This window comes from Argopecten irradians, chromosome 3 (assembly GCF_041381155.1).
Source record: "Argopecten irradians isolate NY chromosome 3, Ai_NY, whole genome shotgun sequence".
NCBI lineage: Eukaryota > Metazoa > Mollusca > Bivalvia > Pectinida > Pectinidae > Argopecten > Argopecten irradians.
The window spans coordinates 28,904,253-28,932,245 of NC_091136.1; the positions used below are offsets into that span (position 1 = coordinate 28,904,253).

Consider the following 27,993-nt stretch of genomic DNA (forward strand, 5'->3'; position numbering starts at 1 on the left):
TTGAGCCAAAAAAAGAGATATGATTTTGACATAATTATCATATTGCCATGTATTATTGATATGAAAAACAAATATATTTATTATAAATCACCTTTCATTTTATTGTTAGTAATTTTGGTAAGCAAAATGTTACGATGACGAGTTCATAAGTAATCATCCAAACTTATATCCGCTAATAACCCATATCTTTAATGTAATTGCCTCTAGAGTGATGTACTTCGACCAACAGTGTTTAAGTAATTGACCTAGTTCTCACGTGTTACAGTATGTCAGATACATGGCAAATAGATAGATTATGTATATTTGAGGGACGATATAACTGTGAGTAAACGCATACGTGTATTTGTCAAAGAAAAATATAAAATTATTGTTTTAATGCATTAAATTATATGATGCATTCATCTAAGCATGCATTCCAAGTGAAAATATTTTGTTAATTGTAGCAGAATGTAATATTTTAGATGAAAGAAGAAATCAAACAAAAAAATCAAAGAAGAATAGACAGAAATGATAAAAGAATACTTTATGGAAAAATTTGTAGTAGTTTAAGACGTAGAATAGAAAATATAATGACATTATTTCTTCTGTCTTTCAATTCTACTTTCAGATTAATTTCTTTGACAGATGGCCACAACAAACATTGTGCTTACGTAATGATAATCATTTAGGAACTTGATTAAAAAAACGTCTACACAATAAAAAAAAGTAATCATACGGTTTCTTTCCAAACAACCTTTCTCCTTGTCTCCCAAAAGAACACATTGTACGTAAAAAGTTCGCCCCTGGGATGGATGTTCTGGATTCTATCCCCTTGTCGAAGATATATCACAACCTATAATAAGGTTTCTACTTCTGATTGTGTTGTGCATAAAGGAAATCGAATGTCTTGTTGGTATTTCGTAACCGCATAGTGTGACTTCTTTTTTCTGTGCCTTAGAAAGTAAATGTTACTGAGAATGTTTATCATAATTAATTAATATGCTGAGCAGGTGTGACACTGCTTCTATTATCTGTGATTTCTGACTGTGATGTAAATTATTCTCTTTAGTTTTGTGTTTAATATAATATTGGTGATATTTTTTCATTTTAATGAATTAACTTGTAATTTTACATGTTTTGTTTATGTTTGATTAATTTGATAATAAAAACAAATTTTAGCCGGAAAAGCCAGAATATTGTAGACTTTTGATAAATCTAATTGTCATTTCTGCGGATCTAAAAAAATAAGACTTTGACATCATGAACAAACACCAAGAACGACAATTACAATGTTTCTTGTTTTATCAGAGAGTCTCATATTCATTGCTTTTGACTCTACATGTATAGACGATTCGGTTAACTTTCATGCTGATGATTGCAAGAACGCAATAGAGTTTGAAGTAAACGTTAAAACCAACATTATTATATACAAAGTAAGCTCATGAAAGGAGACAAACGAACAAAATGATAAACTATGATTTCATCCCATGGAAAAGAAACAAACGAAATACAAAATATCTCTAAAATTAGTCATAAGTCGAAAACTTATGAAATCACTTCAGGGAAGAAGACATGCTTAGTTACCAGGTTTTAATCAATCCCAAAAATGACATCAAAGAATAAAAATGATTGACTTGATTTATATGTGTTGTATTAAGGAAAACTTAAATATAATATTAGCATATTTAAAGCATAGTAATTGACATTAAATACGGAATCTATTAATCTAAGATGATAAATTAAATACATGAAAAGTTATCTATAGGCTTTATATTAGAAATTTCGAGTTACTTTTATCTAAACTATTGAATGAATGAATGAATGAATGCCCTCTACTGAATTCGATAAAAATATGGGAGATCAAGTAGAGATTCAATGTATTTCATTTAGTAAGACTAATTGCTTGATGTTAAGATATAGATCAAAAGTATTTGTGTGACGTTTGAGAACCCTTTGTGAAAGGACACTATATGCGACTGGCCCCTAGATCACAACCATGGGAGCCTGCAAATGGAGATTGATATATCGTCGTCCTTTTGCTCAAATTCCATGAAGGTAATTGGAGGTCACAAGAGACAACACTACTCTATTATCCTCTGCTTTATCTGTTATTATGGCCACGGGTCGTACCCAAAATGTAAGGTCATAGGTAAACCAAAGACAGTCGCAGTAAACTTTGATAATTTAATCATTTGATGAAATTTAAATTATATATATGTTATAAATGTGTACAGAGGTTAATTTCCTTCCTTAAAATAGCTTGGGCACAATGAAGCATATTGACTGGCTTAATTTTGAATCTCTCATTCACTAAAAGTATCAAAACGAAAGCCACTGATACTAATTAATGTTACAGATAATTGATCAATTTTGTATGTCATACTATCACAACATACATTTGTTCATAATATTATGATGCAGCATACGTTTGATTACTTTTGTATTTATTGTCTGATTTCAACCAAATTTGATATATTCCTTTATATCAATAAGATTTCAAATTCGTTTGATACCGGTCAAAATCCGTTAATATTCGCAAGAGTGATAAGACTTTAAAATCGTCCAAACAGATAATTTCTTGATTTCCGCTCAATAAATAACCTTTGTATTTCTTATCCGATTTCAACCAAATTATGTATATATTGCTTTATATACTGAGATGGGTTTGATTCTGATCAAAATCCATCAATATTTGTAAGAGTTACGGGACTTTAAAACTTTACCTAATTATTAACAATTTTTTCAACTGTAAATAACTATTTCTGTGATGTTTTAAACTGCATTGCAGGCGACACATCCACTTCCACGGACTTCTTGTTTTACAGTAGCTATCATACTGTATGTTCGTAAATAAGCATTTAGTGCAAAGGTCACATATCACTCTAATGAAGGACGTACATACATGTATGTAACAGTATATATGTCCTTGCTCTAATTATAAAACGCGTGTAGTTAAATCAGGATACCATGCACCAGTCGCATGAAAATTAGATACCTTCGAGCTAGGCATGTGTCATGTACTTTTAGTAACTTATCCTTGAAATATCCATTTACTCCTATTGGGTTTTCCATTTTATGCATTAAACGGGAGGACAGTAAGGTCAAGAGAGAAGCTACATGTATTTCAAAACTTGAAGTTGAACCGTAAAGTTCACATTGTTATGTGAGATTTCATGACAAGCCAAGTATATGCTCTGCTTGTCTTAATCTGAACTAGAATGATCACTCTGATAAAATCATCTTATAAAGTGCCCAGCATTGAAAGACGTACATTGTGTGAGGCATACTAATATTAAAAACGGACTTCGTTTTCGCGAAACATCGCCAGTATCTTACAACGCGTATATATAGAAGTGTCAATAAATAGATACATATACCACAATAACCGGTAAGTACCAAAAAATGTAGTTCATAAGTTATAAGTATCAGATATTCGGCATCAGTAAGCATTATTTTTACAACAAAAATAGGTATTGTTTCTTTATATCAATATTGAAAAGCTAAAATGAATTCAATTTTATTGAAATAATGAAATGTTCGCTCGAAGGAAATGTTGGTTGATAGTTGTATAATTGCTTTTTGCCCGTGGGATATACATCGGCCAAATGGACGTTCCTTAATAGTATCAATCTGTAATGACTTAGAAGGCAAAGTTCAATTTCACATATCTATCAATTCTATATATATACCTACTGTATGTTCTTTTGGGTCATTATAGATTATGTGTATATATAAAGCCTGCGCCAACAAATGTACATCATCGAAGTTGTCACCCGGTGATTCGTTATATGGATTTGAGATTAGCATTTTTACGAACATGGTAAATGAAGCTGTTTTTTATTACTTGAAAAACATTATGGTTTTGTTTTGAGAATAGTATCATTGTAAAGAGATCTTATAAGAGCCCAGGTTCATGAACGTTTCATGACTTAAGGATTTATTTAATATGTCATTTTAATTTCACTGCATTACTTCCATCGGTGAATTTTAAGTTAAGGAACTCCCCAAAGTTATTGGATGTTCATGAAATTAGAACAGATATGCAAAAAAAAAAAAAAAAAATAATAATAATAATATAGTTTTGTGTTGAATTTCTTGTTATTATATGAATCTCGATTTGCATGTTTCCTTACAGGTCAACATGGATTTTAACCGCATTTATAAAAGATGGGAACATCAGCTGGGAGCGCCTTTCTTGAAGTATGGAGCGCTGGTATCGAGGTATCCTTGGCATGTAATGGTGGCATGTATTACGGTCAACTGCCTACTGGGAGCCGGTATGCTACTGATGGAGACTGAAACAGATCCAGAAAAACTGTTAGCAGTAGAAACTAGTCAGTCCATGCGGGATCGTGCTATAGTAGACAGCATTTTTACTGAGGACAAATCCGGTTCAAACTTCTTCACCAAGAGTCTGACATGGGAGAGTCACTATGCTGATATCATATTTAAGTCTAAGAATGGCTCTAATATACTAACTCAAACGTTCGCAGATGAAATTGAAAAGATTCATAATTTTATAATGTACAATATAAGCATAACAAGTAACGGTACACGTCTCAATCTGTTAAACGTTTGTGCTCTCAGAAGCGGACACTGTGTTGTTGAGGGAGATGTAATATTTCGTGAAGCCTTTCGAACGGCTATGGATATGAAAAATATCACGTTTCCATTATTCAATTATGAATATCTTAGCTGGACATTTGGAGATGCCGAGGTATCAGATGGATATCTACATTCCGCCTCAATGATGAGGATGGTATTCTATCTCCGCCAGGACACGCCCATAATGGCTGAACTGTCGTCCGCTTGGGAAAAAAGGTTAGATGAAGTTCTTGGTACATATCCCTCCTCAATATTGGATATGACCTTTTCTACGTCAAGATCTGTGGACGATGAGTTGGAAAAAGTCATCATTGCGGATATTCCACTTTTTGTCCTTTCCATGGTAATGATGCTTGTTTATGCAGGATTCGCGACTTCCGGAGGAAATTGTGTTTCCGACAGACAGAATTTGAGCCGAGCAGGCGTCATTGCAACGTTTCTATCTGCTGTTGGAGCAATAGGCCTTGTCAGCGCCATAGGTGTCAAATTCGTGGTTACCAATGGAATACTCCCCTTCTTGATTATAGGTAAGTAATTGCTATCCAACTCCGGATAGGATAGGAAGATGACAACGCAAATAACCTGTATTTTGTTAAATAGTTTATTTTTAGCAGTATGTATTTCTTAGGATTTTTTTGAGGAATTAATATCACTATTCTTTATGGGTGTGAAAAGCATTTTGTTTGCAAAACTTATTTCATAACAAGTTGAAATTAAAAATAGTGACATTGATGATTTATAATTTATTTTAGACTACATAATAAAATACGAATTTCATGATTATTTCTCCAAATATTTATGCAACTTCAACTTTTCTATTGTGACTTTACGATTACGTCTCGTTTTTGCACCATTTTTCATAGAGGTATGGAAAAAGAGTCGGCCAATAACACAATAAATTTTACTATGAAAAAAAATATCATTTAGGTATATGCAGCCAAACACTTCAAGGGATCACTACCATTTGATTTAAATCCAGTTCTATCTCACCGCTTTTCACTTTTTCTGTTATGAAACAAGTTCGCGGTGAATAACATTTGTTGATTGAAACTTAAATAAGACATACTGTTAATGATGACAAATATACATTCGAACAAAGAGTGTTTTGAAACTCTCTTTAAATTGATAAGATTATAAGCTTAATAATGTTGACTTTATTCGTTTGAACTCATCTTAAACATTGGACGATAAAGTCTATGATTCAGATAGTTTATTGTCTTCATAGTGCAGACCACGTGTCTCTGACCTATATAGTCCCTAGGTCATCATTGTAACCCAGCATGTACCTCGGTATACACTGATAGTTTTATCTATTTACTTAGGAGGTTTGGATTACATATTGAATTATATATTTCTTTCTACATTGAAGTTATTTAATTGTTTTTTTTTCTACATTGGGGTTATTTAACTGTTTTGTTTTTTCTACATCGGAGTTATTTAATTGTTTTTTATGCATTGGAGTTATTTAATTTTTTTTTTTATACATTGGAGTTATTTAATTGTTTTTTTTTCTACATTGGGGTTATTTAATTGTTTTGTTTTTTCTACATCGGAGTTATTTAATTGTTTTTTCTACATTGGAGTTATTTAATTGTTTTTTTTTCTACATTGGAATTTTTGAATTGTTTTTTTTTTCTATATTGGAGTTATTTAATTGTTTTTTCTACATTGAAGTTTTTTCAACATTGGAGTTTTTTAATTGCTTTTTTTTCTACATTGGATTTATTTAATTGGTTTTTTTTTCTACATTGGAGTTATTTAATTTTTTTTTCTACATTGGAGTTATTTAATTGTTTTTTTTTTCTATATTGGACTTATTTAAATAGGTTTTTTCTACATTGGAGTTATTTAATTGTTTTAACGATATGGTATTGATTTTATATCTTGACCTAAACTATAAACCAACGATTGCTATTGAAGCAACGTCATCAAAATCAATCAATTTCTATTATTAATATCAAGGTTTTCAGTGGCGGTTAAACATTGTATTTTCACTGTGATAATATATAGCGAATGTTACGATTTTGCGAACTTCAATATTGAGTCAATCTGCTCGAAGGTGCGAATGAGCTAAACAGGTATGTTAACAGTGTATATAGGTGACATTTGTCTTTATGCCAGGCATTGGACTTGACGATATGTTTATTCTGCTGTCCTGTCTGGCTGACTGCTCGACAAAACGTTCTATAGAGGATAGGATCAAAGAGACAATGCGAACAGGTGGGGTCTCCATCACCATAACATCCGTCACAGATTTCCTCGCGTTCGCCATAGGAGTGACAGTCCCAATCGGTGCCATTAAGAACTTCTGTGTGTACGCAGGTAACAAAAACATAAAAAGTGTCTTCACATGTATGCAGGTTACGTCTACTATCAGATGTTTTACGGTAAACGCAGGTTACGTATATTATCATATGTTTTCCGGTATATAACGGTTACGTCTGCTATCAGATGTTTTCCGGTATACACAGGTTACGCCTGCTATCAGATGGTGTCCGGTTTACACAGGTTACGTCTGCTATCAGATGTTTTCTGGTATACACAGGTTACGTCTGCTATCAGATGTTTTCCGGTATACACAGGTTACGTCTGCTATCAGATGGTTTCCGGTATACACAGGTTACGTCTGCTATCAGACGTTTTCCAGTATACACAGGTTACGTCAACTGTCAGATGTTTTCCAGTATACACAGGTTATGTCTACTGTTACATGTTTTCCGGTATACTCATGTTACGTCTGCTATCTGATGTTTTCCGGTAAACACAGGTTACGTCTGCTATCAGATGTTTTCCGGTATACACAGGTTACGTCTACTGTCAGATGTTTTTCAATATACACAGGTTACATATACTATCAGATGTTTTCCGGTATACACAGGTTACGTCTGCTATCAGATGGTGTCCGGTATACACAGGCAGATGGTTTCCGGTATACACAGGTTACGTCTGCTATCAGATTTTTTTTCCGGTATACACAGGTTACGTCTGCTGCCAGATGTTTTCCAGTATACACAGGTTACGTCTGCTATCAGATGTGTTCCGGTATACACAGGTTACGTCTGCTATCAGATGCTCTCCGGTATGCACAGGTTACGTCTGCTATCAGATGTTTTCCAGTATACTCAGGTTACGTCTACTGTCACATTATTCCGGTATACACAGGTTACGTCTACTGTCATATGTTTTCCGGTATACGCAGGTTACGTCTGCTATCAGATGTTTTCCGGTTTACACAGGTTACGTCTACTATCAAATGTTTTCTGGTATACACAGGTTACGTCTGCTATCAGATGGTTTCCGGTATACACAGGTTACGTCTACTGTCAGATGTTTTCCAGTATACACAGGTTACGTCTACTGTCACATGTTCTCCGGTATACACAGGTTACGTCTGCTATCAGATATTTTCCGGTATACACAGGTTACGTCTGCTATCAGATATTTTCCAGTATACATAGGTTACGTCTACTGTCATATGTTTTCCAGTATACACAGGTTACGTCTACTGTCATATGTTTTCCACTATACACAGGTTACGTATACTGTCAGATTTTTTCAGTATACACAGGTTACGTCTGCTATCAGATGTTGTCCGGTATACACAGGTTACGTCTGCTATCAGATGTTTTCCGGTATACACAGGTTACGTCTGCTATCAGATATTTTCCAGTATACATAGGTTACGTCTACTGTCATATGTTTTCCGGTATACACAGGTTACGTCTGATAGCAGATATTTTCCGGTATACACAGCTGCTATCAGATGTTTTCTGGTATAATCAGGTCGCTTTGTCAGCAATATATGTATATAGACATGTAGCTCCTTCTACCATGAACTTCTGGAAGTAGGTATTTTAAAAATAACAAAACTGAGAAATATTCAAAGTGTACTTATAGGCTATTATATGATTTAATTACCCATTTGTCAACACTGCTTTGTATACACATGTAACCATCTGTCAAAACTTTCAGCTTTTGGTACAGTTGAAGATGATACATACTTTTATGTATATATTATTTCTATTCATTTTAGGAGTTACAGTAATATTATGCTACCTCAATCAGCTTACCTTCTTTGTACCATGCATGGTGATCAATGAACGCCGAGTGTCCCGAAATAACCACTGTGTAACATGTCGTCCTGTGAAAACTGCCGAAGAGTTACGAGTAGAAGGAAAATCCTATTGCAATACTATTTGTTGTAGTGGACAGCCTCCAAAGAATAAAAAAGACAACGAAAGTCCTTTGGAAACGTATTTCAAGATTCCATTCCAACATATGGTTCGAAATCCCAAAGGAAAAGTCGTAATACTGTTACTTTTCATTATTTACCTCTCTGCTACCATTTACGGATTAATGCATTTTGAAAGAGGTCTGCGACTCAGCTACCTGGTAAAAGAAGATTCAATTCCGCACACATACTATGAGCTGTTTGAGAACTATTTCACCGCTGAATATGCAGTCGGGTTTATAATCACCACAGCGATGAATTACTCTGATGTTTCTACGCAAAATCGTATAAACGAAATGTTATCAAACGCGAGAGCCGACCGTGATGTCAATACAGATATAACGTATAGTTGGCTGACAGATTATAAAAAGTCACTGTTTTACAATGATGCAAGTGAAACAAGGTTCATAGCCGGTCTAAAAGCTTTCCTGATTTTACGAATCGATCACGCTAATGACGTAGTCTTCAGCAGTGATGGGACAAGCATAGTCGGTGCTAGGTTCTATATTTTAACGAAAGATATACCTGAATCAAAAGACCAAGGGGATATCATGGTACGTATGCGAGACGTAGCGGAGAATTCGCCATTGCCAGTCGTTTGTTTTTCTTGGCCGTTTGTATTTTTTGACGAGTACGCTTATTCTTTTCAAATAACCTTTACAACAATTGGTATGGCAATAGCTGCCATGTTTGTGGTAACTTTGATTTTCATGCCACATCCCCTCCTTCTCGCGTGTGTGACGGCTACCATGGTTTTAATATCCGCGGGTATACTTGGGTTCATGTATTACTGGGAACTCACCCTCAATGCAATAACTATGATAAATATTATAATGAGTATCGGGTTTTCTGTAGACTTCAGTGCACACATATGTCATGCCTATATCACCGTAGACGGCCATACGAGAGAAGAACGTGTTCATCGAGCTATAAACCGGTCTGGAGGTCCAATCATAAATGCCGCTATGTCTTCTATCATCGGTATAGTCAGCCTCGCATTCACAACATCATACGTGTTCAATAGTTTCGTGAAACTAATGTTTCTCGTGATGGTATTTGGGCTAGCGCATGCGTTGTTGTTTCTTCCGCTATTGTTGTCATTGATAGGGCCTTTGATGGATGAAAAACCGGCCACAACACCAATCGACAGTAAGATTTATATCCATGCCATAGATCTGAAGGCAGACATTGAAATCAACGGTAATTGTTATAGAAAGGAAGAAGAAGTAGATAATGTGTCATTGACACTTAAGCTGGATGTCCCCGCCAACGGTACCACGATTACATCTTTATAACTGTCAGTCTAGGGTTTTGTTTTGTTTTTCCAATAGATTATATAACATAGATCATATACCATAATTCTACATTATTGAATAAAATTATTAGACTTTACATGTATTTTAATTATCATTAAATTAAATTACTGTCTGATGGATATTTATTGTAATAAAACAATAAACGAATTTAATTGCTTTTGTTGTCATGATTATGTAATTCCTGTTCGGAATAGATGTTGCGGATAAAGTGCAGCGCCAAATAAGGACATTCTTCCTGGATAGGTCGGACAATATGTATATAATTTTTTTTTATCTTTTTGAAAAGAAATGTATGGCAATATTTTTTTAAGTTGCAACAAATGAAGAAGAAAACAGAGCAATTAGCATTTTATTTCTCTTTTAAATATGTAAACATCTTTTATATCGAAACGATTGAAAACGAAGACTGGATTGTGCTAACAGAATATGGGGCATGTTAAACGCTGTATCATTATATAACAGAATATTTATATTTAATGTGTATTTTTTATTTATATTGTGTTAAGGATTATGTATGGTTTGGGCGCTTTTTGGCCTCCAAATCCACCAAATTATTATTTGCACGAAGAAAATCATATACTACGTATCTGCATTGGAGAACCAAATATATACAGTTTTATTATCGAAAATCCAAATACCGGTACTGGTTTTATACCGGTACTATCCGGAAATGTTGGGGCTTCGCAGAAAGGTAAGATAACTCTAATAGAATAGATTGCGGAACCGGCCCATTAGATTGTTGAATATCAAATATCCAGTACATCTTTAACAGAATAGGTATGTCAGTTATGTGTTATGTGTTTAATATAAAATATCGATTACATCTTAAACAGAATAGGTATGTTAGTTATGTGTTATGTGTTGAATGTCAAATATCGAGTACATCTTAAACAGAATAGGTATGTTAGTTATGTGTTGAATATCAAATATCGAGTACATCTTTAACAGAATAGGTATGTTAGTTATGTGTTGTATATCAAATATCGAGTACATCTTAAACAGAATAGGTATGTTAGTTATGTGTTGAATGTCAAATATCGAGTACATCTTAAACAGAATACGTATGTTAGTTATGTGTTGAATATCAAATATCGAGTACATCTTTAACAGAATAGGTATGTTAGTTATGTGTTGTATATCAAATATCGAGTACATCTTAAACAGAATAGGTATGTTAGTTATGTGTTGAATATCAAATATCGAGTACATCTTAAACAGAATAGGTATGTTAGTTATGTGTTATGTGTTGAATATCAAATATCGAGTACATCTTAAACAGAATAGGTATGTTAGTTATGTGTTGAATATCAAATATCGAGTACATCTTAAACAGTATAGGTATGTTAGTTATGTGTTGAATATCAAATATCGAGTACATCTTAAACAGAATAGGTATGTTAGTTATGTGTTGAATATCAAATATCGAGTACATCTTAAACAGTATAGGTATGTTAGTTGTGTGTTGAATATCAAATATCGAGTACATCTTAAACAGAATAGGTATTTTAGTTATGTGTTATGCATAACATAATTCCAGAGAAAGCATCATCTGAAACTTTATCATCAGCTTTAGCCTCTGTCTTTCCATTCAAAATACACACTATACAAACCATCGACACTTGTCTATCATCCGTACAAGGGAATGATAGTTGTGGTTATAAAGTATATAGTTTTCGGATCTATATCGCGATCGTAGACCGATACATCCATGACATAATTCAGCAGCTCATGGATGATTTCAAAATTTGTTATTAGCGGCCATACCATCAATATCTCACACAAACATTCTTTGATTGAAAATCAAATATGGCGGCTCGCTCCACTTCGGACCACATCACTATGTTGTATTTTCATTAAAATTTTATGACTTACCCGGTATTTGAGGTTCACCAATGGGAACTTAACATTATACTAGACTCAATGGACAAAGGGGAACTACCCTTACTATAACAGTTATACAGTCATCAAATTATGAACCTAGCACATTTAAGTTAGTAAATAGCCGAAAATCCACAATGAACACTTTTATCAGTAGAACAAATTCTGTGAAATCAATGCAAAGACGAACAAATTCGTCAAAGCAACAAAATCCGTGTCAAACAATGTGCAAACACATTTGCAAGGGAAATCAAATAGGTGCGCTTTCCTCATTAACTCCATCAATTTATTAACAATATATGGTAATATTCTTGGAGGCAAGTTTGTTATTGTGACATGCGTAGAAATTTAGGTTTATAATTTCATAGCCCACAATCGTTTAGTCACTACGATTATTGACAAAATGTGATGATTGTATGAACAGTTATTATAATTATTTTAAAGTAACTCGTTCAGTTCACCAATAAAGCTGAAAGGTACACTAAATGAGAGCGACAATGGTCGGCAAGACAAATGTTAACAAATAAAGGGTAGAGGCAAAACATTCAACATTCATTGACATCAGACTGGGATTTACCCTATAATAAGAACTTTCCAGTTATAAATCTCCCTTTAAAAACACAACATTATTAAAAAAAATTATCCCGAGTCAAATATCACTTTATGTACTCGAGATAACGTTAGGAGTTCTACTTCTTAATTTTTAGTAATAGTTTCATCTTCATAGAAGAGAACGTAATGTGAAAGAAGTTCTCCACATATATAGGACTACTTTATCCATGCAATACTTGACTTAAATGATCTGACAAAAGTATCTACAATCAACTGACTCATAATTATACTACAGCCAAAACGTTTCGTGTACTCAACATTAAACATTTTTCAAAGAATTTTGAGTAATTTTTCGCCCCATTCAAGAGAGATGGTTGAAGAAGTTTATAACCAAATAAATCCCTTCGTGTTTCTGATAACAGTAAAACACGACTATAAGGAATGTCTGGGGACCAACTAAATCACTTCGTATATGCATATCCGTTATACACTTTGTACATACATCTTATAGGAACCTTGATGAGGAATGCACATTACTACGTAATAACCATGAATTAACTCCAAATATCTTTTATTTTTTACTTATTTACTGTCGGGCTTTGTCTTGTTTACATTTATGTCTTCTATAATCGATTTTGATTCGCGATTAAGATCCCGTATGGCCGCATCTGTGAAAGTAGTTGTGCAACACTTGACTAACCTATGTCGTTGTGAAACTATAATAAGATTCAAGCGACAATAATGAGATATAAGTAAGCATTATTTGATGTATTTCTGATATCTATCCTGCCCACTGGGTATCTTATTGATCAAACCGGAGTTCGTTAATGGCATTTTCGTTGTACTGTCTTATTTCAAAGACATTTAACTAATGGACTATTCAAGAGACGCATTTATATTGCGCTGTGTTTTCACTTTCTATTTCACATTCTATATCAATTAATCGTAATTACTTCGATGTTTGGTCTAACCACAAGTAATTTTATATGTATGCCTGCACAAAGTTTCTATCAACACTTATATATTGTTTAGTAAATGACACTGATATTGTGGTGCATGATTGTGACTTTTCTATGGTGCATCGTTCTTGAGACATTCTAAATTCTTCAAAGGGATATCTGTTTTGCTTGCGGCTATATTGTGTTGTATAACTCGCAACGCATGTTACCATCTAAAGCTTGGTTTGTATTTTCTCAATTGCATTACAAGATAAAATGAATTTCACCGCGATCTATAAAAGATGTGAGGATAGACTTGGCAGACGTTTCTCAAAATATGGAGTACTGGTATCTAGATACCCCTGGCAGGTACTAGTTGTATGTGTGATCATCAACGGTTTGTTCGGGATCGGTCTGCTACGACTGGAGTTTGAAACAGACACCATAATGGCGTTTACACCACAAAATAGCCAATCCATGCAGGATCGAACGGTGATACGGGACATTTTTAAAGAGAATACATCTGGTTCGAATTTTTTCCCTAAAGGTCAAATACGGACAGCGCAATATCCTAGTATTATATTCAAACCTAAAGTCAGATCTAATATACTAACTCAAACTCATATGGACGAAATTGAAAAGATTCATAACTTTATAATGTACAATATAAGCATAACAGATAATACTACAAATCTAAATTTGGCGAACCTTTGTGCTTTGAGAAGTGGCAGGTGCGTTGTTCAGGGTGATGTTGTTTTCAGTAAAACTTTCCGAAAAGCCATGGAGTTAAACGCTATCCCCTTCCCATTATTCAATAATGACTATCTTAGCTGGATATTTGGAGACGTTGAGTTCACGGGACGTTATCTGCATTCTGCTAAAATGATAAACATGGTATTCTTTTTGCGCCAAGATACAGCCAAAATGTCTGCATTGTCTTTTGCTTGGGAGCGGAAGTATATGGAAGCTCTTGATACGTATTCGTCCGATATATTTGACATAACTTACATGACATCACAATCAATAGACGATGAACTTAAAAGGACAATCCTTGAGGATATCCCTCTTTTTATCATAACGATTGGAATGATGCTTATTTACGCCGGATTCGCGACTTCCGGAGGAAATTGCGTTTCCAACAGACACAACTTGAGCCGAGCCGGTGTCATTGCCACATTTCTTGCGGTCTGTGCATCGATGGGCCTTGTGAGTGCTATTGGTGTCAAATTCGTGGTTATAAATGGCATGCTTCCCTTTTTGATTATAGGTAAGTCACAAGTCATCCAATTTCAGTATTGGAATAGTGAATTAACATTTTATATTTATTTTTACGAAATGTATTTTTCTATATTTACATTTCCGGTCTATATAACGTTACCTGTCGAAATGTAATTATAAGAAATGATAAAGATATTTTGGCATGACGCGCTGACAAACGCTATTTAAGATATCTGTCAAATATGCCGAGCATTCACTTGTGAACAACAAACAATAACAATAAATCTTAATTGAATTTTTTACAGCCATAACGCTTATTATTTAGCAAAACTTGTAACTGTAAATGACATGGATTTAATGTACGCGCACTATTGGCTATGCTAGGACACCCAATGTATGTTACACACCAATGCATGTCAACACCATAACAACCAATCCTTTTAGCAATAGGCCATGATATTTAATTTATATCCTAACTTAAGATGTAAACTGAAAAATCAATGTCATTTCGTAGAATTAAAACAACTTTTGTTCAAAAGTAGTGAAGCAGTTATATCTTCACTATTAGCGACAATTACGATTTGGCGAATTTTAATATTGAGTCGATCTGCTTGAATATGTGATTGTGCGAAAATAGGTGTGTTAACAGTACATACGTGATACTTGTGTTTTTGCCAGGCATTGGACTTGGCGATATGTTTATTCTGCTGTCCTGTCTGGCTGAATGCTCGACAAAACGTTCGATAGAGGATAGGATCAAAGAGACAATGCGAACAGGTGGGGTCTCCATCACCATAACATCCGTCACACAATTCCTGGCCTTCGCCATAGGAGCGACGGCTCCAATCATCGGTATCAGAAGTTTCTGTTTGAATGCAGGTAATGTCTTCATAAGAATTGTGGTTTGTATGCAAGAACTATCCTTTTGCAAACGCTTGTAATATTCGATATTGTAGCATGTCTTTCAGAATTCCTATATTTATAGAGTTACATCCCCTTTTCAGTATATAGAAAACAGGAGATAGTATGATCAGTCTCGGAGTATTGGGTAATTTTCTTAACTTGTAAATAGATTGTCTTAGGGCAGGCAGAAATAGTCAAAAGTTGTCTAATAACACATGTTTTAAAACATATTGTTTCGGTTGGAAAACAATACATTTGAGATTTCATACTGTTATTTACCGACTTATCCAATAGAGTCCATTTGTTTGTGACGTTTCAATAACGGTTGTTATTATTGTGTATAAGATAGGGAATAATTTATTGCATAACGTTAATTGTCAAAATCAAATTTGACAACTAGTAAAACAATGTTGTTTTCAATGTCAATGACCAATTGGAGCCTACATCTGATATATCAATAGATTCAATGTGTCCTTTACAGCGGTACCAAACTTGACCAACATGAGAGATGTCTGATTACAGTCATACTGTTTTCGATCGGTCTGTAAAGATGACATAGATATTAACGACGTTACATTTCATGTGAAATTTCAGAAAGATCTATTCAGTACTTTCTTTAGGATAACGATACAAACATTAATTGTGAAAATCAAAGTAAGCCGCCTGTTGGCAATATTGTTCCCAAAATGCAATCGGCACAACAAACGCCTATGGGGATCGATTAGAACTTTCCTGTTCTTTCTTCCATAGCGGCAGCAAAAAAAAAAAAAAAAAAAAAAAAAAATCTCATATAGAAATTTGATTATATAAAGGACACACGTGTAATACAATTATTTCTTTGTCAAAATGTATTCATATATTTTACATCTTTATCTTCATTTTAGGAGCAGCAGTCATATTCTGTTACCTCAATCAGCTTGCCTTTTTTGTACCATGCATGGTGATTAATGAGCGCCGAGTTTCTCGATATGGACATTGTGTAACATGCTGCCCTACAAAACCCCGCGAGGAGTTACGAGCAGAAGGAAAGTCTGATTGCAATACCCGTTGTTGTAGTGGACATCCTCCGAAGGATAGAAAAGACAACGAGAGTCCTTTTGAGACATACTTCAAGATTCCATTCCAATATATAACACGGACTCCACGTGGAAAAGTCGCTATCATAATTCTATTCATCATATATGTTGCATTAACCGTTCACGGAATTGTCCATTTTAGAAGAGGAATGCGACTGAGCTATATCTTAACTGAAAACTCAACCGAATATACTTACATTAACCTACTTGAAAATCATTTCATAGCTGAATACGATATCGAGTTTACAGTGACATCAAGGCTAAAGTACTCGGATATTTCAACGCAAAATAGTATCAATGAAATGTTGACGAACGCGAGAGCAGATCCAGATATAAACTCTAAAATAACTTACAGCTGGCTCACAGATTACAAGACGTCAATGTTTTACAATGATGTAAGTGAAACAAGATTCATAGCCGGTCTAAAAGCTTTCCTGACTTCACGAATTGACCACGCTAATGACGTTATCTTCAGTAGTGATGGGACAAGCATAGTCGGTTCTAGGTTTTATGTTATAACAAATGATTTACGCGAATCAGAACGCCAAGGAAAACTTATGTTAAGAATGCGTGACATTGCAACTAGCTCTCCATTACCGGTCATTTGTTTTTCTTCTTGGCCATTCCTCATTTTTGATGAATATGCTTATTCTTTTCAAGTAACATTTCAAACGGTCGGTATGGCAATAGCTGCCATTTTTGTGGTAACTTTGATTTTCATGCCACATCCCCTCCTTCTCGCCTGTGTGACGGCTACCATGGTTTTAATATCTGCAGGTATACTTGGGTTCATGTATTACTGGGAACTCACCCTCAATGCAATAACTATGATAAATATTATAATGAGTATCGGGTTTTCTGTAGAATTCAGTGCACATATTTGTCATGCCTATATCACCGTAGACGGTCATACGAGAGAAGAACGTGTTCATCAAGCTATAAACCGGTCTGGTGGCCCAATCATAAACGCTGCATTGTCTTCTATACTCGGTATAGCCAGTCTCGCATTTACATCATCATACTTGTTCAAAAGTTTCATGAAACTGATGTTTCTCGTGATGATATTTGGGTTAGCGCATGCGTTGTTGTTCATCCCGGTATTGCTTTCCTTAGTTGGACCTTTGCCGGACGAAATATCTATGCAAACCTCAACCGACAAACAGATATCAATCCATGCTATAGATCTGAAGGAAGACATTGAGGACATCGGTAGTCGTTCCAAAACGGGAGATGCTGTAGATGACCCTTGACCATTAGGGCGGATGTCCATATCAACAATTCTACGGCAACACCATGATGACCAAGATGGCCACATATATTTTCCTTTTATTTCTAGTGAAAAACTTTAAGACACACATGGTAGAACGGCACGAAATGCGAAACACTTCTAAGGTAACACATACATGAAAATTTAGAAAAAAAACACAATCTTTAAAAATTCAATCCTACCCACTGACAGCTTCAGTTTGCAGCCACCATTTTATACCCACTGTAAAAAATCCCATCAGTGTGAATTCGATGCATTGAAGTCAGCTCATTATATAATCGAGCAGTTGAAACGCTTTTATGATAAGAGGGTATGGGAGAAGGATAGATAGTCCGCTTAACCTGCCTATATTATTAAAAAAATATAAAAGCTTTATAACAAAGGCAGGTTTAACCTACTAAAGGATAGAGTGTGAATACAATGGATAAAAATATATAAACATAAAATTCGGCTCCGTTATTTCCATGAATGGCATGTTTTACCATTGCATTATTAATGGTCACTGAAACATCTGGCTGCGCCATTTAAGGCCTTTGCAACATCTGGTAGTAGATTTAAGGCCTCTGCTTCATCCTTTGTACATCTGGTAGTAGATAGGATCACCAAAGCGGGGAAGTGTGACTGGGTGTATCCGGTGTTCTTATGGCAAACTTATAGGGTTATCAATTTCTGCTTCAAGATATTTTACAATGATATTTAAAAAATAAACGAAGGAATTTTTTAGTAATGTATAATTTTAGTAGCAATACTAAATATTATTATCAAAAATATTCCGCATAGAACTTTAAGATGTGGTAGGAATATGTAAAATAGTTTTTGTAACGTAACGTTGTAGAATAGTTAAATTCAATAACCACTTCATTTTGTAAGTTATTTCCGTTAAGTTCACTATAAGGATTTAGGTTTATACTTCACAGATCAAGCTGTGAATAAAATACACAAACGAATATATAAAACCAGTAGGGAATTTAAATATATTTTCTAAGTAATAAAAATATCTCAAAAGAATACAAAGACAGTTATTGATGTTTTATGCTACATTGTTACAATGAACTGATCATTTATAAGATCTGTAGATGCTTTGTGAAAGCTTTATAATTGTGGTGCAATAAAGAACATGCTGAACTAAATGGTACTTATATGATCTGAAACCAGTGTTCATTTCACATGAGGTATTTCATTACATTTTTCAGAGTGAATAATAACGTTTTGTGGTACATATATGGTATTTTTCACCCGAGTGAAAATATCACTTTTGATTTGCAATATTGATCAATCAGAACACAGAATTTACAGTGAAAATGTCATTTTGGCAGGAATACATCTTTGAAATATCAAATCAAAAATATAAAACTACGTGCATCTTTTCTTTTTTTCATTTTCAACTGTTGGATGCGTTTCCTCCAAATGTGTGCCCCGTGTGTGGAACTAAATTAGTAACCTTGACAATCGCGGCTAGTGCTAGTATCAGTTGACCTAGATTAGACATAGAATATAGAGACGTAAAATGATAAAAATAGAATATTTCTTGTTTCTTGATGAATAACAGTTATACTTCATCTTGTGAGGTAGAAATTTGAAAGAGAGCAAAACACGAGTGAAAAAATATGAAAGTTTGCACCCCACCTGAAGAAATAGAGTTGTTATTCATAAAGAAACAAGGAATATCCTCTATTTATTCTTTACTTTGGCGAGACCACATATATAGCATACTAACTATGATGTGGAAGTCGAAACAAACAAGTTAAGTCCATGTGCATTCTCATTTTTAAAGTTTTGTAGCTTCAATTTATTATCAGTATATATAATTCCACCTTCGCTTAATCTCTTTTGACCTCATAATCATCCTAAGTAACATGTGTAATAAAACTATTGTGATTTATATGACGTCATATTGTGTCTATCAATACATTTTGTGTGAAGAAATAAGATCAAACTGTTAGATAATTTGATATGCCACTCATTTAAGACAATATCGTGTCATGTAAGGGACATTCTAATATAAGGCAACTATGGCTTTCCATACACTCGCCTTACAGCTCGCGGCATCAGATTATTCTAAATTCGTTTGATCTCCTATATATACATGTATATATATTCAGATCCTTTATATCTGGAGCATGATATAAATAAAACTCTACCTCACCTTTGGTAATGGAAATCTAAACAATGAGAAAGCCGGTATTGACTATACCCGCAAGTATTGATTTGATAGTACACATGCACAGGATGGACAACATCTACCGTTGAATGGTTCAAAATATGTGCCGTGTTCATTGAAGCGTGACGACATGGGGTATGTACATGTGTATTAAACACTGCCCACAGCCGTTAGGAATTAGACTCTTAAAATAGACAGACACATGTAGTAAAGTCGTGGTTCTCAACACCATAATAGCATTGTTATTGTACCGACGGCACATGTTCCGGAAGTAGTTATTCACGTGTGAGGTCTAATTTCACTAGAATCTATCGAGATTTTATTACGTATTAACCGTTAGTGTTTCCAGGGTAACGAGACTGATGTAATGTGTGAATAGCAGCTAGGGAACTCCCATTCCATGAGGGTCTGTCGGCTGCAGTCGTCAAAGGTAAATATATGATGTTTTATCCGTGTTATCTGTATGAACTTTACACATGCCATTGATTTTAAGAACCGACTTCTTCGTTTTCTCATCAATCCTTTTGGATTTTATGTTACATAAAACAACGTGAGTCATCACCTAAAAAAACGCCCATAGATTGACAGTTGTCAGTTTCAAAAATAGAATGATCGAATGATCTGGACATTTAATTCTCGAAGCAGATTTGGTTTCTTTCGTTGTATGTACATGTATACGACCTGGTGTTTAATTCTCGAAGCCTGTTTGCTTTCTGTCATTCATGAGTGTATGTACATACATTGTATGGAATATGAATAGTGCCCCATAGTCGACTGTTTATATTTAGTTCCAATGCCTCAAGTATATGAGGATCGATTTATTTTTAGCATATGCTCGCGAATGTGTGTGTACGTATGTATGTGTGGCGTTTGAATCCGAAAAGCAGTAACATTAACATGTGTAATACAAATGTATAGTGTTTCAGTCGAGATAAAACCTAGGCCTATAGTGGTCATTTAAGTTGAAGAATCGTGTGTTGTGAACACTTTTCTTTAACAGTATAGTATATCAAATATTGTGCATTGGGTAAGTTAAAATAATAAGATATCTAGTTAGCATAACAATCTAACGGATTGATGCATGTTATGTATGTATGTGTAAATTTTAGTGTGTAAATCCGAAAAAAGCAGCAACATGAGAACTTACCAAGTCGTGTGATTTTAAAGTCGAGAATCTATAACCGTCATTTGAGGCATGAAATAATATTTTGTAAACTCTTTTATCGTGCAACCAGCATTGATATTGTCTAAATGCACCTACCACATGTATTAACAGATGTTGTTTTGAATTCCTGCAAGTACGCCGATTCGACTGTTGTTTGACCTACTTCCGAGACGAAACATTTTCTGAAAGACTTACATATTTGCTAAAGTGTTGGCATCTTTCAGCTTAATTTCATGAAAGTTGCAGGATTAAAAGTTAACATGGTCAGAGTCGTTAAGCTTATATTTTAAGACACTGACCATGCATACATTCTCTATTTACTCAATCGGAGAAGTTAAAGTAATGAGTGCCACTTAAGGTAACATCAACTTTTGAAGAATTATTTATGTAATAATACTGCCTCAGCGGCACTTAGTTTTTCATTTGAATAAAGATGTTAAATATCTGAATTTTATAATTATGTTTCCTTAGAAACGCAAAAGTGGAATGTTATTAATTGAGAGCAATGTTAATGTTGAAAAGTGTACGGGCCAACACAGCGCATAGACGAAATAACCAAACCTCAAGCAAAATCTAATAAAGGAACCAAACTGCTTTTGTGGTTGCTAACAACTTTTTGGTAGGAATACACTAACAATTGCTTAGGTGTTTACTAACAATGCGTAGAATGGCAATCATAGAGTAAAATAGTACGCAAAAGTTATAACAGGGGTATCGTGACATAGAAGTCTCTCGTGATATGGATTAAGTTTTAGGATCTACGTTTTAATACCAAGGTTAGAGGCACAATTACTAACTGCTGCTCGCGTTATGGATTATATCATATAAGTGGTATTTTGAACCGGGCGTGGCTAGTTTTTAGCTCTATGCATATCTCTTACTTGAATAGTATACCGTATTACATACGTATATGTATATATTGTTATATATTGACTATGTTGTCATTATATTACAAAACATTACGCATGTATGTTTATGTCATATCTGTAATTCATGAGTGTACTGCAACCAGATAAAAATTTAAAAAAATACACTTTTTGTCCCCTAAAGTGGTCGAGAACTGAAAAAATGATACGGGTGTTGATGTTTCATTCTTAGCAAATGAAACTCAGTTGTGTCCACTGTAAATGTTAAGAAACAGTTAACTGCTACCAGTCAGCTCCCCAAGTTTGTACTTTGAAATTCATTTTAAATTAGACGATCTTTTGGTAGACTGCCTAATGGCCTTTATCCTGTTGTTCTGTGTAAACATATACAGTATCATGTAAGTGGGTAACATATGTACCGAATACCTATTGACACAGAGTTATCGTTCTTTGAGCTTATTACGGATTTATTCTCGTATACAATGGATCAACGACATCAAAGACAACACTTACGTTACTTGTTCATAATTCCTTTATGAAAGAGTAACAACTGCTATTGTTTCTTCCGGCATTTTCAAGAATAGTCTATTTTATTGAAACAAATCCAGAATTACCAATGGAAGGCATTGTATGGTTTCATTTTATTTTACTTGATTTCAATCACCAAATCTGTTACTTTACCTAATGTCGATTTTTTTATTTGTTTATCAACGCATTAATAGGTTTCAGTGCTACTAATGAATATCGATATCATTATACCAAAATAAACATATTGCAATATGATATACCCACACACGATTGACTTCTTGTGGAACTAATCGAATTCACTCGAAAAGATAAATGCTTATTTTCATATCTGCATTTGGTTTTCCGCATGTTTATATGTTGCCTTAACGTAAATATTGATAATTGATTTATTTAAAACGTCATAGCTACATTTGTAGGTAAGTAATAGATTTTATTTCATTTATTCAATTCAAATATTTTCTGGTGTATCTTAAATTTGTATCTTACAAAATATAAAATGAACCTGTTATGTGATATTTTTAGAATGACTTTAATTTCATCAACATGATTTACGTATAAATCTGATTTAAATCCTTCGACGATTTTATCACATACATGTTAACATAACCTTAAATATTGCATTAATCATTAAACAATCTTATGTGTGTCGTAAAATAAATATGAATGTAAATATTTGATTTTTTTGTGTGTTTATATACAAGGCTTTATTTCTTTTTTTTTTATTTTTTTTTTTATTTCAACAAATTTTATTTCGAATAACGAAAAAGGATCAAACAACAGGCATTGCCTATATTAGTTTTCTCCTAGTAACAATGAGTATATACATATGATTCAACAAAATTCTAATTTTGAACATATTCATGAACATATACTGTAGCAATTGTATTGATGAATAATGTTGGGATAAGGACAGTATTTAAGATATCATCTCCAATATACTTATGTGCGAAATTTATTGTTTTTCAAAATATATATAATCATAATTTAGAGATTAGAATATAATATAAATGACTGGATCTATCCACACATAGGATACAGACCTAAATGTCCATAATGGCTTATTTGCCAGTGGTCATCCACCTATGTATTTTTGGATCCAGTCAGGGATATTATATTCAAGTTTTAGTAATAAAATAACTGTACTATCATTGAAGATATATCATTAATATCAATGGATTTGAATGAGATGAAGTTAATTTAGATTCAAGAAATTTTGAATAAATACATAATCTTGATATTGTCCTTACTTATTTCATAAACAAACCTTACTTATTACATAAACAAACGGTAAAGTATTCTTTCATATGTGATGATTTGAATATATCATTATAATATGTTAAACAATATAAATTAGATGCCATAAATTACATGCCAATCAGAAAAGAGGGGGCTTCATTTAATAACTATGATGATTCAAAGGCATTCATATGCTTTAATCGACAGCGATAGGCAAATATCGTGAAACTACCATATAGTGTGATAATCATCTAAGAATACATGGTCACAACGATATCAAATTATCTCAAACTAAACATGTTCATATATATAGGTTGTTTGTTTTTGTTTATATGTGAGTTACATAGTAGAATAATTAATAATTCAATATACTTATATTTATACACATTATATATATATATATATTGTAATCATATTAAAAAAAACATTCCATTTATCCATTTTTTCAGAACCAACATGAATTTTACCAGAATTTATAAAAAATGGGAGGACATACTTGGAACGCCCTTCGTGAAATATGGAGCGCTGGTGTCGAGATACCCCTGGCATGTGTTAATAGCCTGTGTGACTATCAACAGTCTCCTGGGACTTGGACTAATCTGGGTAAAAACTGAAACAGACACCGAAACCTTGTATACCCCACAGAACAGCCAGTCTAAGGCAGATCGAGCGACCGTCCAGTCCATCTTCACCGAAGATAAGTCCGGGACCAACTTTTACGGGAAAAGTCTAACGGAGGAGAACATGTATGCAGATGTTATATTAAGATCAAAAGATGGTTCTAATATTCTCACGACAAAATACGTGGACGAAGTGGAAAGAATATATAATTTTATCAAAGACAATATTAGCATAACAAGTAACTATTCTACCCTTTTTCTTGAGAATATTTGTGCCCTTAGAAGAGGTAAATGCGTTGTGGACGGGGACATTGTTTTCAGTACAGCGTTCCGCACAGCCATGGCTTCAAATACCATAGACTATCCACTGTTTGATTTTGAATATCTTAGTGCTTTGTTTGGAGATGCACAGTCATCAGGTGGCTACCTCACTTCCGCTAAGATGGTAAGACTATATATCTTTTTACGTCAGGACACGGTAACAGCAGTAGAATGGTCGACGGCCTGGGAAGAAAGACTGATAGAAGTACTAGGTTCTTTCTCCTCCCCTCTTATGGATATTGCTTATAAAACCTCAGGATCTCTAGATACTGAATTAGACAAAAATGTGAATGGAGATGTCTTACTCTTTGCACTTACCTTTACTATGATGTTGACGTATGCTGGCATCGCCACTTCCGGGGGTGACTGTGTTTCCGACAGACAAAATCTAGGTCGGGCAGGCGTTTTTGCAACATGCTTTGCAATCCTCGGAGCCTTCGGCCTGGTTAGTTTAACTGGTGTCGATTTTGTTACTATCGTAGGAACACTTCCTTTTCTGATCATAGGTAAGATATAGGGACTGGAAATTAAGTCATTTCATTATCAAAATATAATTTAGTTTGGACAGAAGACATTACAAAATGATATAGCCTGAATCTGAACTTGATATTTAGTTCATTATTTTTTATCATTTACCATGTTTTAATTGAAAGTATTTCTCATAATGGGTTTATGTTTTTAAAACAGTGTAATATTATATGATATTTTTGTTGTATTGTAGTACAATAAAGATTCCTATATCGTCATTCGTTGTTGAATAAATGATACTATCTACTCGCAGGTATTGGTCTTGACGATATGTTCATTCTGATGTCCTGTCTGGCCGACTGCTCGTCGAAATCGTCTATAGAAGAAAAGATCAAGGAGACATTGAGAACAGGGGGCGTGGCTATAACCATAACATCAGTGACCGACTTTCTGGCGTTCGCCATTGGAGCATCTGCCTCTTTCATCAGTGTGAGGAACTTCTGCATATACGCTGGTAAGAGTTTTTGTTAGATATTTTTGTAAGTAGGCAATAAGTTCTACCTGTATTGAAATTCTGAGCAGAATCCGGTAACTCTATTATTTGTTACAAGTGTACAGCTGTCATTATATAAAATCTTCTTTGTATATACATGTATGTGAATTTAGCTTTTATGTAAGCTGTATCATCAGTGCACCAATAATATGTATCTGTTTATATAAAGAACGCAAACAGTAGCTTGTAATGCATGTCACTGTATATCAGCTGTAAATGTTATAGTAGATGTAGTTCAAAAGTTAGATTGTACCGTTTTGTGTCTTAAAATAAAACTGTTTCAATTGTAGAAAAGCTATATGTTTGTCTTTAAAATAGTGTTTTGGCTCTCATATCTTCAAGATGGAAGATACGAATAAAATGAAATCACGCTATCTTTTATAGGAGTTGCTGTCATCTTCTGCTACCTGAACCAACTGGCTATTTTTGTACCATGCATGGTAATCAACGAGCGACGAGTTAACCGAAATAATCATTGTGGTACATGCCGCCCTATAAAACCTCGCAAGGAGTTACGAGCGGAAGGAAAATCTGTTTGCTATACATTTTGTTGTGGCGGACAGCCCCCTAGAAATAGGAAAGACAATGAAAGTCCTTTGGAAAAATATCCGAAACGCCTGTTTCAGTTTCTGGTGAAAAATCCACTGGCAAAGGTCGGCATAATAATAATGTTTATCGCGTATATTGCAGCTACCGTTTATGGAATAATGAACTTCAAAAGGGGTTTATTACTCAGTTACTTGGTGACAAAAGATTCTTACTTCTATACACACAGTAAGCTCCAAGAGGATCACTTCACAACGGAAATTACGATAGGATTTACAATTACTGAGACATTGAACTATTCTGATGTTACCACTCAAAATCAAATATCCGACTTGTTTTCAGACGCCGTGACTGATGATGATATCAATCCAAGCATTAGATCAAACTGGCTCGCGGATTACAAGAGTTCCTTATTCTACAGTAATGTTAGTGAAGCGAGATTTATAACCGGCCTGAAGGCATTTCTAATACTCAGAACAGACCATGCTAATGATGTGGTGTTCAATGATAATGAAACAAATATAGTTGGTGCTAGGTTTTTCGTTTTTACGAAAAATCTGCCTGAATCAGCACAACAAGGAAACATAATGTTGCGAATGAGAGAGGTAGCATACAATTCCCCTTTACCAGTTGTTTGTTTTTCATGGCCATTTGTATTTTTTGATGAGTATGCTTCCGTGTTTCAGATAACATTAACAACAGTCGGGGTGGCAATAGCCGCCATGTTTGTGGTTACCATAGTATTCATGCCACATCCTTTACTTGTCGCGTGCGTGACCGTTACCATGGTAATGATATGTGCTGGTATGTTTGGCTTTATGTACTATTGGGACCTTACGTTGAGTGCTATTACTATGATCGACATTGTGATGAGTATAGGATTTTCTGTAGACTTCAGTGCACATATTTGTCATGCATATATAACTGTTGAGGGCACAACGAGAAAAGATAGAGTTCACAATGCATTGAATCGGTCGGGTGGCCCAATCATAAACGCCGCTCTTTCATCGATTATGGGGATATTTATTCTTGCATTTTCATCCTCGTATATATTCAGAAGTTTCTTTAAATTAATGTTTCTCGTCATGGTATTCGGTCTAGGGCATGCGTTATTATTACTTCCGGTGATATTTTCATGGGTTGGACCTGTGACCGAGGAAACACCCTCGTCAGCCGACAACGAGGTTCGTATTCAGACAATAAGTGGGCCAGTAGACAACCAAATCAACGCCAATGGTTCAACGCCTAGGAAACTGCAAAATGGTGATAAGGCTGGATCAATGGAGGACCACAGTCATGACAAAGCGGAACCAGACATGGACAAAAATGGCACCTATCAACCAGTAGAATTACATAGTGTTTCCATGACATTAGACAATAGCTTATCCACAAATGGCCACATAGCTACACATTTATAATGTTTCAAAGGTAAAGTGCAGTATAGAAAGCCTCAACACTTCACGTCACTAATGCTTAAAGTTATATGTGCCGTAATTGTCTGAGAGACTAACCAAGAAAAGCTTTTAATATAATTCACTAGCAAAAGTAGCTAACATTTCGACTGAA

General features: G+C 34.4%; 3 protein-coding genes across 3 annotated transcripts; all 3 read left to right on the forward strand.

The window, feature by feature from the left end:
• Positions 1–3,460: 3,460 nt before the first annotated feature.
• On the forward strand, positions 3,461–10,269 carry LOC138318123 (patched domain-containing protein 3-like). Its single transcript, XM_069260240.1, has 4 exons — positions 3,461–3,799; positions 4,115–5,111; positions 6,706–6,906; positions 8,618–10,269. Exons 1-4 carry the CDS (start codon positions 3,701–3,703, stop codon positions 10,108–10,110), a joined length of 2,790 nt encoding a protein of 929 aa, XP_069116341.1. The 5' UTR covers positions 3,461–3,700; the 3' UTR covers positions 10,111–10,269.
• Positions 10,270–13,741: 3,472 nt separating this feature from the next.
• On the forward strand, positions 13,742–18,511 carry LOC138320003 (patched domain-containing protein 3-like). The gene is made up of 3 exons (XM_069263103.1): positions 13,742–14,766; positions 15,396–15,596; positions 16,505–18,511. The coding sequence occupies exons 1-3, from the start codon at positions 13,776–13,778 to the stop codon at positions 17,944–17,946; spliced, it is 2,634 nt and encodes an 877-aa protein (XP_069119204.1). The 5' UTR covers positions 13,742–13,775; the 3' UTR covers positions 17,947–18,511.
• Positions 18,512–20,254: 1,743 nt separating this feature from the next.
• LOC138318124 (patched domain-containing protein 3-like) lies at positions 20,255–27,982 on the forward strand. The gene is made up of 4 exons (XM_069260241.1): positions 20,255–20,554; positions 24,369–25,366; positions 25,642–25,842; positions 26,266–27,982. Exons 2-4 carry the CDS (start codon positions 24,376–24,378, stop codon positions 27,843–27,845), a joined length of 2,772 nt encoding a protein of 923 aa, XP_069116342.1. The 5' UTR covers positions 20,255–20,554; positions 24,369–24,375; the 3' UTR covers positions 27,846–27,982.
• The last annotated feature ends 11 nt before the right edge of the window (positions 27,983–27,993 follow it).

What these genes read in the sequence shown, in the direction of transcription:
- LOC138318123 (XM_069260240.1), top strand. Translation starts at nt 3,701, where the DNA reads ATGTGTATATATAAAGCCTGCGCCAACAAATGTACATCATCGAAGTTG. An exon ending in ACTCCCCTTCTTGATTATAG is followed by an intron (nt 5,112 to 6,705) that starts GTAAGTAATTGC and finishes TCTTTATGCCAG; the next exon opens with GCATTGGACTTGACGATATG. An exon ending in GAACTTCTGTGTGTACGCAG is followed by an intron (nt 6,907 to 8,617) that starts GTAACAAAAACA and finishes TATTCATTTTAG; the next exon opens with GAGTTACAGTAATATTATGC.
- LOC138320003 (XM_069263103.1), top strand. Translation starts at nt 13,776, where the DNA reads ATGAATTTCACCGCGATCTATAAAAGATGTGAGGATAGACTTGGCAGA. An exon ending in GCTTCCCTTTTTGATTATAG is followed by an intron (nt 14,767 to 15,395) that starts GTAAGTCACAAG and finishes TGTTTTTGCCAG; the next exon opens with GCATTGGACTTGGCGATATG. An exon ending in AAGTTTCTGTTTGAATGCAG is followed by an intron (nt 15,597 to 16,504) that starts GTAATGTCTTCA and finishes TCTTCATTTTAG; the next exon opens with GAGCAGCAGTCATATTCTGT.
- LOC138318124 (XM_069260241.1), top strand. Translation starts at nt 24,376, where the DNA reads ATGAATTTTACCAGAATTTATAAAAAATGGGAGGACATACTTGGAACG. An exon ending in ACTTCCTTTTCTGATCATAG is followed by an intron (nt 25,367 to 25,641) that starts GTAAGATATAGG and finishes ATCTACTCGCAG; the next exon opens with GTATTGGTCTTGACGATATG. An exon ending in GAACTTCTGCATATACGCTG is followed by an intron (nt 25,843 to 26,265) that starts GTAAGAGTTTTT and finishes TATCTTTTATAG; the next exon opens with GAGTTGCTGTCATCTTCTGC.